Source organism: Geospiza fortis, unplaced genomic scaffold, assembly GCF_000277835.1.
Source record: "Geospiza fortis unplaced genomic scaffold, GeoFor_1.0 scaffold53, whole genome shotgun sequence".
NCBI classification, from domain to species: domain Eukaryota; kingdom Metazoa; phylum Chordata; class Aves; order Passeriformes; family Thraupidae; genus Geospiza; species Geospiza fortis.
In genome coordinates this window covers 1869141-1884716 of record NW_005054305.1, presented here as the reverse complement: position 1 = coordinate 1884716, position 15576 = coordinate 1869141, and the positions used below count along the sequence as shown (strand labels likewise).

At 42.4% G+C, this 15576-nt stretch overlaps 1 protein-coding gene across 1 annotated transcript in view; it reads right to left on the bottom strand.

Annotated features, from left to right (window-relative positions):
• GREB1L (GREB1 like retinoic acid receptor coactivator) overlaps nt 1-15576 on the bottom strand; it is a 132323-nt gene that overhangs the window by 4307 nt on the left and 112440 nt on the right. The window contains 13 exon segments of the mRNA XM_031066537.1: nt 3-124; nt 1835-2035; nt 3167-3308; nt 4644-4871; nt 5557-5722; nt 6404-6608; nt 6922-7083; nt 8824-8963; nt 9171-9326; nt 12193-12295; nt 12705-13267; nt 14287-14531; nt 14887-15002. Coding sequence (XP_030922397.1) covers nt 3-124; nt 1835-2035; nt 3167-3308; nt 4644-4871; nt 5557-5722; nt 6404-6608; nt 6922-7083; nt 8824-8963; nt 9171-9326; nt 12193-12295; nt 12705-13267; nt 14287-14531; nt 14887-15002 — 2549 coding nt within the window.

Sequence of the window (15576 nt, the reverse complement as noted above, 5' to 3'; positions counted from 1 at the left end):
ACCGCTTGAGGAGGTCTGCACCGACGAAGGAGTCGCAGAGATAGAGCAGAAGTCCACTGAAGAACACCCCTTCACAGTTGACATTGACTGAGTGGGGGCGAGAGCTAATGTAGCATATGGCCACCTGAAACACAAGGGGGAAAGAAATGCTTTCTGTCTCAGAAATGTCTAAGGATGACTTATATGGAATGGAATATAGCTTAGTGATAACAGGCAAGTCAGCTGGTGCTCTGATAAAAATCCAATCCAACAAGATTGCAGTACTGAGCAAACTTTCCCAAAGAAGTAACACACGGAATAAACCTCTAGATTCAAATTTGGTCATCAAGTCTGCAACACATTATTTCTGTAATTCAGTTTGATTTTTTTTCTTCTACGAATTACCTGCGTATAATGACTATATAGATTATACAGGTTATTCTAATAAGGATACATTTATCAAACAAAGTGATTCCATAAGAAGGGGAAATCCTGGTGCTTTGGGTTCCAAATACTCTTGTGTCTCAGTGCTGTGATGGCTGTTATATAACAAAGGGTGCCTCCTCTATCTTACCACTGACCTCCATAAAATTTGTCTGAACAGCACCCTTGTTAGACACTGACCCTGCTCCAGACCCACTTCAAGCTGACCATTAGGTTCAAAAATTCTAAATTCCCCACCTACAGACATCTAGAACATATTTGCAAAAATCTAATTTCCTTGAAACTCAGGTTCATAACAACAGAAGCATCAAAGGATGAACACCAGGTTTTGTCAAGAATGGCATCACTTTCTGGTTTTTGCTTTGTATGAAATATTATTTCAGACAGACATGCCCAATTCCTTTGCAAATTACAGAATTGTTTAGGTTACACTCATCAAGATCCCACTGTTATCATGGGTCCATGAGATCCAAGATCACTGACTCCAGCAGTTAACCCAGCACTTCCAAGTTCACCACTAAACCATGTTACCAAATGCCAGATCTACACAACTTTTAAATTCCTCCTGGAATGGTGAACCCACCACTACTCTAGGTAGTCTGTTCCATGGAGAAATTTTTCTCAATATCCAATCTAAACCTCCCCTGGCACAACTTGAGGTTGTTCCCCCTTGTCCCATCGTTTGTCACCTGGCAGAAGAGGCAGAAGCCCAGCTGGCTCCAGCCTCCTTTAAGGTGGTTGTAGAGATTGATAAGGTCTCTCTTGAGCCTCCTTTTCTCCAGGCTAAACACCCCCAGCTCTCTCAGCTGCTTCTCATCAGACTTGTGCTCCAGATCCTTCACCATCTTCACTGCCCTTCTCTGGACACGCTCCAGCACCTCAATGTTCTTCCTGAACTAAGGGGCCCAAACCTGAATATAGGATTTGAGGTGTGGCCTCCCCTGTGAGTACAAGGGAATGACCCCCTCACTGGTCCTGCTGGCCACACTGTTGCTGATCCAGGCCAGGATGCTATTGGCCTTCTTGGCCACTTGGGCACACCCTGGCTCATGTTCAGCTGCTGTCAGCCAGCACCCTCAGGTCCTCTTCCTTTGTGCAGCTTCCCAGCTACTCTACCCCAAGCCTGCAGCACTGCATGGAGTTGTTGGACTCAAGTGCAGGACCTGGGACAGCCCAGCAGTCACATTAATCCATCACAGACCTCTGGTCTCTACCCACACCAGCCAGCTGGAGGCTTCACCACCAGCTCCTCCAGTGGATTGGTCCTTTACTTCCAGCAGCAGAATCTGTTTGAGACCAAAGTCTTCAAGCATTACCCTTGATGCTGAGGAAGGGCATTTCAACACAACAAAGGTATTGAAGTAAAGGTTTGCATTTTCTTGTCCCCATCATCCCTGCAAATCTCTTGTACCTCCAGCCCGATGTTCAGGTAGCAATCGATGGCCAATACCGGGTTCTTGAAGTTGTGGATGGCCTTGGGGAAGAGTTTGTAGGTTGCATGTTGTAGGAATTTCTCCAGGAGGAACTGAGACGGGGCTGCCAACAATGTGTGCTCGCTGTCAGGGGCACAGACGTACTGAAGAGGCATTATTGGTGCCACGCTGTCTGAGACCTGCAGTGAAACCAAGGGGAACCCTTTTAACCCACCTACTCTGTGTACTTGATCTGCTGGAGTTCCTCTAACTGGGGAAGGGACTGCCATGACAGAGCAGGAACAGAGAGAAGAGGAACAAAAGGATGAAAACTCCCCATTCGATTTTCACATTGCACCAAAGCACAGAAATAAATTAATTCTTCATTCTCTGCTTGCTATGTACTTCTGTGGATATCTGCTTGCCTAAAGAAGGGACATAAAATGTGGAGTTCAAACTGTCCCAGTGGCCTTCATCCTGCCTTACTTCTGGGCATTATATGATATTACATACTCCTGGTGTGGAGTCATCCATAAAAATGGATGTTTTCTATGTTTTCTTGTTTTCTATGGAGTTTTCTCATAGGCCAGTCTGTTACTACAGATTCCACTGCAACCACAAGAAAAGAAAAATCAGAAAATGATCTTAAAAAATACTTAAACCCAAGAATACTTAAACCCAGAGTTTAGTCAGTTAAATTGTGAAGTATGGGAGGTGTTTTTTTAAAAGGAAGATGGTGTGGGATGTGTTCAAAACCACCAGGAACACAAACTGTAAGATTCCTAGATTAAAGACAATCCTTTGAAACACACCTCCATTTAAAGCTGGAATAGGTGTAACATACTCTGTGTAAAATATTTGATATATTTTTATAAATACTTGGATTTCCTGGGGGGATTTCAGAAGGTTGCAGTTTTCAGAGCCTTTCTTCAGCCTAGTTCTTGTTAGGAAGTGCAAGGACTGAAAGTCATCACAAACCAGCAAACACCAGAAACTTGTGGCTGTGCTGAATTTTAAAAACTGAATCTGCTACAACTTGCTTGCTTTGGATCAGAGTCTGCAAAATCTTCCTCTATCAGAGATACCACTGAAGAGCTAGACCAAACTCTTCCCAATCTCAGTCCATCTTCTAATAGATTAGGAGGATTTTTAGTAATTTATGAATAGCAAAATGTTTCTCATTTTCTATTTTTGATGTGGCAGCCCTACCATGGATTAAGCCATGAATGTCCAACATCAAAGAAGCACAAAATAAATGTAAAGTACTAGAGAATTCATGATTTCTAGGGAAAACAGGTCCTGATCTTATCCCTCAAGTACACCAGACTTACCATGATTTTTGGCTTAACAACAAAGTCCTTTTGTCCTCCAACCTGAATATGTTTCTTCATGACACTGAAGTTGTTGAAGCGGCAGATGAGGAGGCCACTGCTGTTGGTCCTCAGATTAAAATCCACATCTTCACAGAAGTACCTGGACATTAAACACAAGGATCACTAAACCAGCTGTGTGGTTGCTGTGCACAACCTTCACACACCCCCTGCTGAAATGCACCACTGTGGGCTCAGCAGAGAGTTCTGGAGATCATCTGATACGGTGCCAGTACACATTTTCTGCAGAGTTCCAAAGACTCATTCCTTCAATGCGCTCCTGGTCTAGGAAAGCAGCTGCTGGTCACCCTAAACCCAAACTAATCTTCACTTTTCAGTGTGCCTGTGTGCTTCTTCCCCACACCAAATCTGGATTGTGCTCTCATGCTCATCACACACTGGCATCAAACATTTTCTCCCCACCCTTTACTAATTTTTTTAAAATTCTTTTTATGTTTGGGGTTTTTTGTGTTATGTATTTTGGACTTGGCAGAAGTTCTGCAGTGACCAACCTCCACCTCTGAACAAACCAGTTCCATATGACATATTTCTCCATAAACTGGAATCAAGGGGTAAAATATGGCTTTAACAAATACTTGGCTATGGGAGAAAAAGCTGCTGGGAAAGTAACCCTAGTCCTCCACTATTCATGATGTTGTTCATTTCTATGGGCTGACTCCCACCTCATGAGTCAACCTGACACAGAAGTCACACCAGCTTGCACTGACAGGCTCCAGTTCCTTGCTTAAACACACAGGATCCCTGGAAATAGCAGCAGGAGCCCAAGGTGAGAAGCACCAGGGCCATTTATGGCCAGCAGAGACAGGGTTTATTTGGAACTCACTTGTCTGGGGAGAAGAATTATCGGGTATTTCTTCAATCTGTGATGAGAGCTAGCAATAAAGGCCCATGATACGGCTGGTTTATTGCAAATGCTTTAGCATGAAGTCAGGTGAGCACAGGGGTGGGGAGGAAGGAAATAGTAGAAATGTTTTCATCTGTTTTTCTTGCAAACTCAAGTGACAGCAGGGAGGAGAGCTATCTCTGAAGGAAATACAAGGAATCCCTCCCTCTAGGCACTCTGGAAACTCCCCATTCTTCTTGTAACTGATGCCATTTTGGCTCCTTTCTTGTACTTTTGGTGTCCCAAATATTTTTTCTCCTCAAGTTTCTTCTTTCCTCACTTTCTCAGTCCTCTGAAGCCCTTCCTTGCCCTTGATCTATCTTTCCCAGGTTTTCTTGGCTTGTAGCAGGTTTATTTTGATGCCTTACTCATTCAGATGAAACATGTATCACACAGTGTTTTATTTTTGTGATTGTGCACTCATTACCTAAAGCAGGATATTTTTGTTTATCTCAACAGCATTCAGAAACATTGTGACAAGGTTATTATCAAGCCAATATGCTATTTTTCCACAGATATATATGTGCTGCCTACCTGTTTAGGTCATATTGCACATTCTGGGTCAGGTCTATGTTGAGCAGTATAAAATCACGCACATGGCACCTGGAGAACGGAGCCTTTGGTTTCCTGGTGTTCAGCTTGCTGTTCCATTTCTGAACACCCAGTATTGCATAATGAACAATTTTGGGAGTGGCTTCAATGTGTTGGAGGACGCTTTTCAAAGACACATTCTTGCTGAAACTCCCAGGCTCCAGGGACTGGCTGCAAAACATGATCATACACAACACACAAACATATTTTATTATTTTTATATTACATACACTGCATATATATACATGTGTGTGTATAAAAAGGACCGAAAAATTCCATTGACGACTGAGAATGTTTACTCACACAAATTAAGACTTTTTAGCAACAGGCAACTAATTTCACCTCATCAGGGCAACCATTCAGAAAATGAGCCTTTCAGCAGAATAAGCTCTTACACAGCAATTTAGAAAGGTAAAAGAAGTCACCTTACACATAATTTTTGGAATGCTATTTTCTCTGTACTGGACAGTGTAAGCACTGAGAAGGTCAAGAGCTTAATGCCTTCTAAGTTCCGCAAATAAACTGTTTGCCCTGAGAAAAAGAAATTGAATCAAAAGAAAGTAACATATTGAAAAATCACTCAAACAGTCACTAGAAAGAAGAGTGGCTCTAGGCAAAGAACAAACACAAACAGAGGTCTGTTGGAGGTACTGACACAGATGTAAGGGCACAGTCATGTGGAAGTGTTCAACAGCAGGTGTTGAACTGAATGCTGGTGGCCAACAAGACAAACATTCGGCCTTCCTACTGCTCTGATGCTGGCATCCCTGCCAGATGTTGGAAATGATCCTTGGTCACAGATGTGCTGCTGGCAGTGCTGGAGCAGTGCAAGGAGCCAGCACGGGTGGGTACCAACCTGGATGGCTCGTGGGGACTGTGCATGTTCCACAGGACACAGGAGTCATCCATGACCACAATGAAGGGCCACACGCACTGGCGCTTCACTCCCAGCTCCTCCAAGCGGTTTCGTTCCAGTTCCAGGTTGTGGTAGGAAAGTTCCTTAATAAGAAACCTGGCAGCACCTAAGGAAATACCATAAAGAAGATGTACAGATATCTTTATTAGACTTTATCTCTCTTTCCAGAGAAAGGTAACACAAACATCTGCAGTCATTATCCTTTCTGAACTTAGTGCTTATATCACCTTAGTTTGAAAAGAAATCTGTATGTCCCTTTTGCAGTGTGATTAAATCCACAAGGCAGATTCCAAGAAGACAGGATGCTCTAAGATACTCTGCAGAACACAATTCTCAGGGTATTAATGAAGTAATTTGAACCAAGAAGGGGCTAAGATTCTAAAACTGAAGCTACTTAAAACTTCTTGCAGAATAAACTCAGTATCCATGAAAACAAATTCCAAAGTTCAAGCCCCCAGTGTTCAACTGCAGTTAATATTTACCTTCTGCTAACTAAAACATTGCCATTTGAATATGTGTAAACCATCTAGAATTTACACAGCAGGGTTGAGTAAAATGAGTGAATATGGCCCATGAAACATCAGACTTTAAGCTGAGAAGGCAGTGATCCATGCAAACATATATTCCATGCCCCCGACAGCAGTTCTTCCACATTTCTGCACAGACATTGCTGCTGTTATCACAGGAGCTATGTGAGGAGATGCTGCATTTCCTGCAACAGCATGATCCACATTGTCCAACGTAGATTTTGGTGCCTTCACAGCAACGCATTGATGGTGTCTCTTACCAACTCCAGCGTTGTTGAACATGCCTGGCAGGACAAGCATGATGTGATTGGGCCAGTATTTTCGGTAAAGTGGCATTTCATACTCCTTGACTACCAGCAGGTGCAGGTGGCTGATGCCTTCCATGGCATGGTAGAGGTTCAAGAGTCCATGCTCATGACGTCCACTCGATGGGGTGAAGATAGGACTCTTGACTGCATTCAAATTCTGCTGGAACACAAGGTATTTTGGCAACATTAGGGTGAAAAAGCAGGTTATTCCTGGTAGGAACTTCCATTTGTTTATTTTTTATACCAGATTTTAACATCACTGATTATTGCTGCACATATGAACTGGACACTAGGAATGGAAAAAAAGGACGTTTGCCCCCAAAAAACCCATTCTAAGGATAGTCAGGCAATATTTACACAAAAGACTTCAAAACAAAACGACAACAGAAAAAACCTCCACCCATTAATTTGCATATGTATGTCAAGCTGACTGCAGGCAGCAGATGGGTGAGAGCAGCACACCAACGCACCTTGTCAGAAACGAGTGGGAGTCGCATGCTTTCGAGATGTTTTCCCTGTTTGCTGAAGACAAAATGGTTCTCTTTGGACTTGGGGATTATAAAATGCAGCTGAACCTCTTCTCCCAGCATCGAGGATGAAAACGTGAATGCATGCAGAGTGGAGTCAGACACCTGAAGACAAACAAGCAGCAAAAACAGGTTTCCAAGCAGGCAACACGTAAGGAGTATGTAAGGAGGAGGAGTTCTTACAGTCACAGTACTGGAAGCCATCAGAGAAGAACATCCAAACCACTCTCCCTCAGTAACCATGTTCATCACAATAAGGTACATTACTGAGGCCTTGCTGTTAAAGGAATCAGCTTTCTGTACCAGTAATGGTCTTTATCCAAACGGGACTCTTCTGAAGTCCATTTCAGCTAGGAATTACTTCTCAGTATTTACAAAGAGAAGTCAAATATACAGATACATACATACACACACACACACACACACAAACATGCATACATACCAGGAAAAAACTGTCCAAATCAATTTACCTAGAAGATTCAAAGAGCAGTGCAGTATGTGGGGGTGCCTCCACAGCAGCATGCACTGTCATTCAGACACCTCAGCAGGAGCACTACTGTATTGGTGTCAGTATAATATTTTTCCTGTGGCAATACTTTCCTAAGTAGTTGTGTGACCAAAGTAGACCACACAATTAACAAGGCTATGAAGAATTTGCATGAGTTTAAGTTTGCCCAGCCCTTCACTGAACCATGTAAGTGTACACAAATGCCTACACAGCTGATAGATTTCATCCTACAAAAGCATCTGTCTTACTACAAAGTCAAATCACTTACTCTTACCAATGAGTTTCCCATAATCTTTTGCTAAAAATTGAAATGATTAGCCGAAGATGGAAAATGCAAGCAACTTTATTTAGGTTTTGTTAAAGCACTTAAGAATCCCTCTCTCTTCATAATGTTTGCTATACAGTGACTCCCCTTTGAAAGTGTAATTTCCCTGAGCTTTATTATCTTAATTCTATATACACAGCTCACACTGGCACATAGACGTAGATGTTTATATTTATTAGTACGAGTTATGTTTAACCACATGCACAAAGATAAGTGGAGGGAACAACAGATGTCCTTGGGGAGGATTTGCTTCTGTCAACGGACTTAATGAAGCATGAGGTTTAGATCAGACCTGCTGGTGCTGCTCTGAGGGAACTGGCATTGTGCACTGCCAGGTCATGGTGTCTACACTGCCATATCTTAATAGCAAGCTGCTGGAAAACATTAGCGAGCAAGGAATGAATGAATGGAGATAAGAAATTTCCAGGTAAATTGCTGCTGGTGGTTAAGAAATAATGTGTCAGCTATTAACCAGGAATAATCTTCCTTGCCAGTCTTCTGTGAGCATAACTGTTTGCTTTAGAAATGAAAGGTTTTTTTAACTAAACAGATTAAAATGTTCATTTCTGTCCAGTGACTCATAAGCTACTGCTGAGAAGGATGCACAGTTACATACAAGGCAAGCAAGAAGTAGGCCTTACCATCTCCCATCACAGGTGTGAATGGCTGGCATTTAGGTTAGACAAGCATTTCTCTTAATTTTTACACTCTTCTCCCGTGAGACACTGCAAACCCTCTGGGCAGGCTGAATAATGCTTTGGCTTCAGAAAACTAATCACAATATTCACCCTTTGCCAGAGGCAGCTGCAGAGGAAAACTACTCATGCAGAATGTGCCAGACATAGTTGATGCTCCTGGGTCTGTAGCACAATATCTGCCCTGAGAATGGAAGAATTAAACAATTCCATCTGAGGCAAGGTGAAAGCATGAGTCCTGAGATGAGAGCAGTATGCCTGGAGAGACCACAACAAAAAACCAAGGATGCAGTTTACCCTTAGACCTTGACACCAACCTGTGCAGCAGGATTAATGTCCATGTACTGATGGCACTGCTCACAGTGATGGAAGGTGTTGTAAGCTGCATATTTAGTCAGCATCATGGACACGGTCTCCCTTTTCTTAGGTTCCTCTGATTTTGTTTCTTTGCTTGTTTCTGTGCACAAAGAAAAGAAATAACAAAGAAATTTTAGGAGCATTAAAAAACAGATATTGTGATCCTGGTAATGTGAGGAATACATAAATTATTATTTTCCATTTAATTTTGGAGATTAAAGGTTCTTGTGAACTTGTGTTCAAATGAAACAATAAACACCGAATCTCTGTAGGAAAGTATTCCTTACAAAGTCTACATGTTACTTACCTTGTTTCACTCTTGAGAGTTGCTCTGTGTACACAGGACTTATATTTTTGTACTTAGGGTCATGTACACTCAGGTCGAAAGATATTTTGCTGAAGATCTCAATGTCTGGCCAGTGGTCATTGCTAGACTGAGTAACTTCACTGCCTTCTGAATGATCTGCAACAACACACTTCAGGTAAGCAGAGTCAGATACCCACCAAATGATGCTTATGTGGTGGCTGCTGCTTTACAGTTGCATTGGAACTCACACAGGCACACACACACAGAGCAACATCTCCGAACATCATAAATACTACCAGTGAAATTACATCCACACAAAGCCATTTCAAAGAAACGGCAATTCCTTAGAAACTGTGTGCAGGAGAAGAAGCTTCCTAGGTATCCGTCATGCTGCTGAGGTATAATTCACTCTGGTTTAAGCTTAAAATGCTCAGATGAATGGTCCTATTTGTGCAGAAGGCACAGGTGTAGTAGTTTCGAGCCCCTCTGTGATGGAATGAAGAGCACTGGGCAAATGAGAAGCAAAAGTATCCAAAGGCAGAAGGATGAAAGCATGGAAAGAGAGGCTGTGTATATTTATGAACTAGTAGCTGGTGGTACCTGATAAAGGCAGTAGAAGACACACTCCAGTTACAGAATAGGATGTGGCCAGCAAGGATCAAATGAAACTTTTCTGTATTGAAACAGAGATAAGTCTAAAGTGGAAAATCCAGTTTAAGCAATGGGAATGGTAGAAAACACTGGCCTAAGAAAACAGCTTTGGAATGCAGCTTGAACACGAGTCAATTCAGATTAAAATGAGATGGAAGAACACATGAAAGTAGGTGTGTAACTGAGGTTACTGATTTTAGAAAAGTGAATTCAGGTGAAATGAAGGTTGGTTATATGGACGAGCACATGCTCACCCTACCCTGATGCAAGAGGAGAGACAGTAATCTAAAGAGCTCTGAGTTCATTACTTTGACCTGGATAATATTCAAAATTTGGAGAGGGTGAAGGAAGTAATTAAAGATGTTGAATTAAATGAAAAATGTGATAAAATGCAAATAGGTTGACTAAAGAAATCCTGTGTTACTTTCATTATATGGCTATGAAATACCTATTTCTCTGAGGCAATGAATCTTATCCTTCTGAACTCAAGTACTTGGTATGATACTATAGGACAAATTATTAATGCAGCTGAAGAAAATGGAAAGTGGTTTGTAAATTGAAAGAGTTGACTAAATAGAAGATGGCAGCATGTAACACTGTAAGCATTAAGGCAGGTGAGATTACCAATAAAGTTAAAAGGTCAGTAGAGGGGCACACTGATTAATATTTTCACTAATCTCACCAGCTTAAACAAAAAATTGGCTTAAGTTTGCTGGTGGCATACTCCTAAGAGTCATTGTCAACATGGAGAAGGAATCAAAGATCAGCTGGACAGAATTCAACAGCCTCAACAACTGTAACAACAAAAACTTGGTGATATTTAACAGAAAAAATGTCAGTCATATGTACATTGAAGGATTAATAACAAGCATTTCTGCAGCAGGTTGGGAGCACCTTGGTTGGAAATGACAGAGTTACTGAGAAACCCTGGAGTACCAGCTAAGCATCAATGCCACTGAAAAGGGAGAATGGAAAAGACCATTCATAGGTTTCATCAATCATGGGGCTTTCAGCGGGGGCAGGGAAACACATGAGCTGTTGTAGGCTGGGCTGGTTAAACATTCAGTTCTGCTCACCCATGCACCAGGAGGATAAATTGAAAATAGGTGTGTAGGCCAGAGTACCAAACTGATAAGGAGAATAAAGAGCCTGTCATTTGTGAGAATCCTGTAAGAAGATCCAGACTACCTAGATGAATGCTGAAGGAGAGGTAAGATAGCTGCCTGACCACTCCAAAGAAACAAACCTCAAAGAAGAGAATAAGTAGTTTAATTTAAATTACTATGTTTTCTGGTCCCAAAGAGAATGTGTATAAATGGGACAGAAACATATTTGGGGTGGAGAGAATAAAGTAGTATTTAAAATAATGAGAATACAAGCGCTCTGGAGAAGCATTCTGACAGAAGTAGTGGGAGCAAAAAAGCCACAACCAAAATCCCCAACCAAACCCAAATTGCTCTTCTGCTGGAGTTCCATGCATTCCTGGCAGGGGTATGACACATTGCCATGATCTCAACAGGCCAGTCAGCATGGTGCAGAACATCTCCCGCATTTTGATATTTCATCCTAAGTTTCTGAGGTATTTTAGTTCAAATAACAAGGGAATAATTGCCCCCAAAGCTCAAAATCAAAGGAAAATATATTTTTCTCTTTTCTCTTTTTTTTTTCTTTTGCATTAACAACACTGTATGAACAGAAATATTAGTCTTTTCAAAGGTTTAACAAGTACATTTTCAGGATGCCAGTCTAATGGTCATGAGAATTATGTACCAGAACACCATGAAGAGGACTAATTTCTAAAAGGTTTTGCTCTTCTCAAGGCAAAGTCCTGCCATGGCAGCTAATGGATCTGTGAGATCTGACAAATGAGCACAAATTCAAAGAGGATCCCATTCTCCTTTATCCTCAGCATAAAACCTGCAAACTGCAGACAGGAGACAATCTTACTGAAAATGGGTATATAACTTCTAAATACACATAAATAGTAGTTAGGTTTCAGCCAGAACAAAATGTTCTTAAATCTCCTGTCTGCTTAAAAGCAGCTAGCACTTAAAATCCTGCAAGGAGAGAGAACATGGGCAGATGTTGCCCATTTACAGCTTTGGGCTCACTTTCGTTTGAGTGCTACACAAATGTATCAACCCAAAATACATTTAATAGTTCTCAGATAAGCCCATTACAAAGTTTTGGGCTTAAGCCCAAAAGCCCATTACTTTTTTATCAATCTATACTAAAATGTATGCAGACACCAATGGAAAGAACGCAGTAGGTGTAATTCACAGACTTTTTGTGAGCTTAAAAACTTCCTTGCAGACTAATACACAAGCAGGCTCTTTAAGACACATCTTAAGAATACCTACTAAGTACTTACTGGCATTAATCTCTTCTTCATCATACACATCCACTTCCAGCAAGCGGATCAGCATGCGGAAGAGAATCCTTAGGAACTGCAAGTATGAACCAGTCTTTCCAACCTGAGCCAGAGATGGAAAAAAGTCTAAATGCTAACCCAAAGTATACAGTGGAAGTTTGGTAAATTTCAGATAAATGCCTCTGGGCTTACCCCAAAGCTCTGTGTTCAGCTCTGCCTGAAAACACTTTTACTAAATTGGTCTCTGAGCACAACATGGTCACAGCCTGTGTCACTTTGGTATGCAGGGAGATCAGCAGTAATAATTGCTTCTCTCCTGATGACAATGTTATGCCCAGTGCCACCCACATGTATTTCACTTTGGCTAAAACATGACATAAAGCATCACCCTTCCTCTCCTTACCACTTTCAGCATGGACTTAGCCTTAAAATTTGACTTTGATTTTGGATCTCAGAACACATCACTGCAAACTTGGCCCCCTCAGACTGCTGAAAAGGCAGGAGGAACTTACTTGTGGTGGCCCTGTCAAAAGCAGCCTCCGGGGGTGAGAAGTCCTGCTGCCAGATGCCTCGGCCTGATTGCTGAAGTCCGCGTGGTGCTGCCGGGCCGTCGTCCACTGCCTGTAGTACAGGGACTGCTCCTCACTGCTCATGTCCTTGTGCAGCAGAGGCCTCAGGGAGCTCAGCCAAGCCACGTCAGCGTGAGGCAGGAGGGAAGAGGAGGAAGGCAAGTTCCTGTTTTTCTGCGAGCTCAGGAGGCAGTAGGCGGCTTTGGACAGGATGACGATGCGCGGCAGTGCCACACGGAGGGCCTTGCTGTCCTTGGCTGACTGGGCAGGCCATTGGAAGGTCTGGGAGACTGATGACAGGGAGGAGAGCTTGGGAGTGGTGCTGCTGGCCATCTGGTTACCCAGCGAGTCACACTCTTGTTTCAGGGTCTCTCTGGCTGTAAAGCTGGAGTAAGCTCCCTCGTCTACTGAGCTGTGTGCCACAGCCTGGAAGTTCAGGGATGGTGCCTGCTTCTGAGACTTGTCTGCGGCACTCGAGGAGCTCACACCGTTGTCAGCCAGGGAGCCTGGGAAAACAAACAGCAGGCAATGAAAAGTTACTGACTGATGAAAGAAAACCATGAATTCATTTGATCTATGTGACAATCCTCATGTACAAATACTTCTGTTCAGTGAATGCTGCTGTGGCTTAGGTCAGTGATTCACCAGGTAAGAAGAAATCATTTACATCTGTCTGTCCCTTTGGCTGGAGAGGCAAATGCCCTGCTGCAACAGGGGTCAGACTCCAAGTACTCAATCCTCATCTCTATATGCTAGCTACCATTTCCCATCCAGGATTTGGAATTTGATGGTACAATGTTCTGAAAGTCAAGTTTAACAAACCACTGCATACACAGATCAATTGCATCTTCCTTTCTATGAAGAACAGAGCATTTATTTCACTGTAACTTGGGCATGAAGCGGGCTATGTCCCCTCCTCCCTACCTGTCAGGTTTAGTTAGTGTATGGGAAGACCTGGTGCATAGCAAAGACCCAGTTCAGCTGTCCTAATACCTCAGACTCATAGGGAAATAAAGGGAAGGAACCAGAAGTGTCTGCAGAAGGCAAAGAAGGGAAGGCTTGGTGGGAGGTGATGCCTGAAAAGGTAGGACAAAACCCAACCATTCTGTTGGTCTTGGCAAGGAGGCAGATATCCATCCTCACCCACAGGTATTTCCAGAGTTCAGAGCATTTTTCTATTCCTAGAATTTTATACTAGCCCTTTTTGCTCTGATTTTTAAGATCTTTTCAGGATCCACTGAACAAAGCTAGCAACACATGTGAAATGAAAGTTTAAAAATCAAAATCACAAGGGACACTAAGCTATGGCACAGCATCCCTTCCATGGAAACACAGTCTCCTTTTAGCAGTAGACAGGAAAATTGCTCGCTGTGTGAAGAATCTGCAACTAACATTTCATTGTCTAGCCTGCAGCTGAATCCAGCTAAGCAACCCACATTTGAGAAAACATCTCACTGTTTGCATCTAAATTCCAGTGACTCAGGAATAAAGACTTGTTTTCCAGACCAACAGCAGGATAACTGACCTGAGGTTCCAGTGACAGCACTGCTGTTGCTCTGGGGCCGGTCCAAGTCTATCAGCAGCTCATCAGAGTCATTCTCGCTGCCATTTGCCTTCTCCTGCTCCTTCTCACTGAGGTCAAGAGCTACAATAGGCCCTCGAATTGCCTCCTTGGAGACGTAGCAGCATGCCAGGCCCACCTCTTGCTCTAACGCAGTACGAGTTAAGTAGCTGGAGTCAATTAGTCGAAGGTCACAGTATTTCAACGACCTAGGAAAGCCAACTCAAATGAAAAAAGAAGTTTTGTTTTCTCTGACTTTGAAGAACACTCCCTGTCTTTAACCAGTTACTAAAAATTCATTAACAGTTTTATTAGCCCATACATATAAAATTATTTTTAAATATTCAGCAGATAGGTTGTGCTCCTTTGTACTTCGCACAGACACTTACTGACCCACACATGACTTTTCACCTTTTCACAAACTGCACTTTCCAAACCTTTAAACAGTTCTAACTGAAGTCTGCAAAAATACACTTCTTTTGTGAAAAGACAGCTAGATAGAATCAAACCCAACTTATCTAAACATGTTAGAAAGCAACCACATTGAAAGAGTAATAACAGCACCTGGGGAAAGTCTCTCCCAGAGGGTCTTTGCCAGTGAGAATAACAATACAAGGTAGACCTTCCAGATCCTGATAGGTGCGAGGAATCCAGTCATCCTGCTCACTGCCCCTCCAAGCCTGTGAACAGAGAATATTCCAGTTACACCTAAATGACATCTTCTAAATCTTCTGCTGTTTCCTTTTTTCACCAGTTCCTGCTTTTGCTTTGTATACAGGGCTTCCTTACTCAATGGCCAACAGGAAGGAGACCTTGGGTGCAGGCATGCATTTGTTTTCTGGTAGCCAACTGTTAGCCAAGCATTAAATGCAAAGAAAAACGGGTGCATAGCATATGTTATTCAGTGCTGGAAATATTCACCAGGTGTGGCATTAGTGTGGGCTGTCAGAGAAAAAAGCCATTGATGCATTCAGTTTGCACAGATAAAAGATATTAATGTAAAGCTAAAGTAAGACTTTGAAGTGGAGTATGAAAATGAGCTAATGAACCTTGTTTAATTATTTTATACAAGGAAAGATTACATGACAGAAACACATTTCACCTTTCCCTGGAGGTAATCTCCCCGCAAAAGAACTCCTTACCCACAGTCTATCAAGGCCTGAGACCACAAAACTGCACCATTTTCCCTTAGCACTGGAAAGGTTGGTAGCATCAGTCTCATGTCCTTACACCCTTCAATTCCCCTGGTTCAGC